The 3,037-nt window shown below is 48.1% G+C and overlaps 1 protein-coding gene across 1 annotated transcript in view; it reads left to right on the top strand.

Annotated features, from left to right (window-relative positions):
• The first annotated feature begins 391 nt into the window (after positions 1 to 391).
• MAN1C1 (mannosidase, alpha, class 1C, member 1) overlaps positions 392 to 3,037 on the top strand; it is a 40,263-nt gene continuing 37,617 nt past the window's right edge. The window contains exon 1 of the mRNA XM_009873910.1: positions 392 to 488. Within this exon, the coding sequence (XP_009872212.1) occupies positions 392 to 488 (97 nt within the window). The remainder of the gene's footprint in view (positions 489 to 3,037) is intronic.

Genomic DNA, 3,037 nt, shown 5'->3' on the forward strand with positions numbered 1-3,037 from the left:
ATATTTGAGTTTTGGCCGTGTATTTTTAGCCCGTTTTCATCGCCATTCTGAAATACTGATCCTCTGTGAAAAAGGTCAGAGATGGAGACATTGTTCTGAAGTTCCCACTTGCTTTGCCCGGCCCAGGGGAGAAGTGGACTCTTGGTGTGTTGGATCCCTGAGCTGTGCCAGTCCCAAATTCGGCACCAGAAGAGACGAGTTCGAGACTTTCGCAAACTGCTGAACGCAGCCCCATTCATGAGCGTTCAGTGCAAATTAAGAATTTTGTAATTAATGGGCCATTGATTGCCAGGTTTAGCAGTGAATGGGAAACTCCTGTTTGTTCCCAGAGCTGAAGGTCAGAAAACTTTCGGTTCTGTTGAGCGCTTTCATTGAGTTTTTCTTTTCACAGATGATGAAATTCGCTTGGGATAACTACAAACAATACGCACTCGGGAAAAATGAGCTGCGACCGCTGACTAAGAACGGCCACATCGGTAACATGTTTGGTGAGTTCTGAATCAGTTCTGGTGCGCTTGCGTTTGAATTTTTTTACAGGTCACATGTCCACGTCAGTTCCTTTCCTTATCTGTGACGGCTTTCAACTCTTTCCTCTTTTCACTTTGATGAAGGGAAACTTTCAACACGTGTCCTTGGGGTTACGTCCCCGTATCCCATTGCTGGGCATCTCTGGGTGCCCAGCCTGTATCACCTCTGCGTACAGACCGAGCACAAACGTGTCTGAACAGCAGTGCCAAAGCCAACCAGTGTCTTTACTAAAACATGAAGTCAGTCCAAACCTGACAATGCTGCTATTTGTCTGATCCTGTAGACGTCAGGACCTCACCAAACTGAGCATTTTCTCTCGTTGCTCCACTGTTGAGCAAGATGTGAATTCCATGAAATATTGAGTGAATGAATCAATATTAAAAGCTCTTTATACTCGGTGCTTACTGGCTTGTATAATTCTACTCTTTAGCAGATTACCGTTTTTTCGTGTGAGCCACTTACGTAATTTCAGAGCTATTCCCCTACTCCTTCTGGTGGGATACTTGTTGACTTTTTGAGATAGAAATTGTCTGTTTCCTGATTTGCACTCAAAGCATTTCCCAGTTCTGCTCTCTCTGCCCTAGCTTGGCCTTGCCTGCGCAGGTTGTGTCACGGTGAGGAGGCCAGCAGAACCTGCCTGAGCAGCCCTTTCCCACCCATCCACACTTGCTTTACAGAGGTCTCTCAGCTTCTTTCCGCAGGAATCTGTTTTGCAGAGATTATCTCCCTGAGTCCGTTGCCCAGATTAGGGTGGAAATGGACTTCTTCAGTGGGCAAATTACCAGTGAGCTTTATTTCCTTGAGGCAAAGGGAATGGACTAATATAGCCTGAAGAAACACTCCCATTCCTGTTTTTGCACTCTCTGGGTGTCCCAGTCCTTCTTCACGTCAGGTACATGACCTGGGTGTGATCTTTCATAGAGGGATGTGGTAGACATGTCGATGGACGGCTTTGGGAGGAGTACAGCCTCCTACACAAGCCTCATTAGCTTTGGGGATCTGAGAGGTGTGTGAACCTGAAGGTTTGAAGGTGGAAATAGCATCCTGTGTCTTCTAGGGTGGCCAAACCCTTGAAGAGCAGCAGCCCTGCTTGGCCTGTGGGCTGTGAGGGCAGGTGGCCCGGGCAGAGGAAGGGCTGGCTTTTAGTTTAGCCGCAGCGCCAGGAGAAGCCCTGGTCTTCTGCTCGTGGTGCCACCATCAAGTCCTTCTGTTGCCCTCGATGAGGCACTTGGCTCTTTAGTTCCTGCAGAAGTGCCAGGAGGGTTAACTTGCACGTGGTTGTGCAATGCTGGACGTTGCCTGGAAGCCGCGTTGCCGATTGCCGGGGTGTCCAGAAGAAGCAGTTTTGGAAACGTGCCCTGGATGAGCACAGGCTGCCCATGGCCAGCTGCTGCCCAGGCTCATTTTGGGTTTGTTCATCCTTTGCCTTCCTCTTGCCACATCCCGAGAACACCCAGGTTTCTTACTTGAGAATTTGCATTAACTTCAGCATTAAGTTAGGCATTTTGCAACTTTTCCATTCTAGCAAGCTTGTCAAAATTCCTCAAGGAGCCTGCCTGTAAACAGACAGAAATATTGAAAGCTTTTAAATGCATTTATCATGCTAAAACAATTGGCAGTACTTATGCTTGTTTGTAGCATGCCTGTGAGCACTCTCAAGGAGGATACTTTGGAGCACAAGGATTTGCAGACAGTTGCAGAAGAGAAGCTACGTGGTACATCTCAGCCTCTTGATAGGCTTTTCCAGGAGGAAAAAGGATTTTACTGGGACTGGTAAAGGATGCAACATCGGGTCGTCCGTTGCTCTGGCCCTCCATTGCTCCTGTCCTCAGAGGCTTAGAAATTAGGACAGGGCACCGTTTGCTGCCTTTGTTCATTGTTGCCCGTTCCACCTCCTGTCACGTGCTGCATCTTTTTGTTCCAAATTACATGTATAATGGAGCAAATCAGGTACTTTTCAGGCTGGAGGTGTCAATATTAAGCTGAGATTTCTCTGCAGCTGCTTCCCTGTGGGAGGGAAGAAACCTCTTTGGGGCTATTTTCAAGTGTGTTTGTGTGCATGAGAAGCAATCAAGTTCTTGAAGGGTGATACATTTTCTTGTTGTGGATGTGATGCTCACTTGTAGCCTACCCTTCAGTTTAGCAGCCTCACCCTGGGGGAAGCGGGGGAGCTGCTCTTGATCAAATATTCTCTCTAATCAAAGTAGAAACACAAAATAAACGCTCACCTTCTGCTCCTACATAGCTTTCTGCTTCTCTTAACAGCCCTGAGCTAGCATTCCTCCACAACCTCTGCCCCAATGGCCAGAAAATCACGAGCAGCAGAGCTCTGGGCAGGTATCTGTACCATTTCTGAACTTCATACCCAGAGATCAGACGTGCCCACTACCCAGGTAAGCTTTAGGCTCCCACATACACGGACAGGCAGCCTTCTCCCTCGCTTGGACTTTGATCTGGTGACTCGGTCGTACATTCCTGCCTGGGGTTGCTGCTCTCCGCGTCCTATTCC

This window comes from Apaloderma vittatum, unplaced genomic scaffold, assembly GCF_000703405.1.
Source record: "Apaloderma vittatum isolate BGI_N311 unplaced genomic scaffold, ASM70340v1 scaffold16067, whole genome shotgun sequence".
In the NCBI taxonomy this organism is placed as follows: Eukaryota; Metazoa; Chordata; class Aves; order Trogoniformes; family Trogonidae; genus Apaloderma; species Apaloderma vittatum.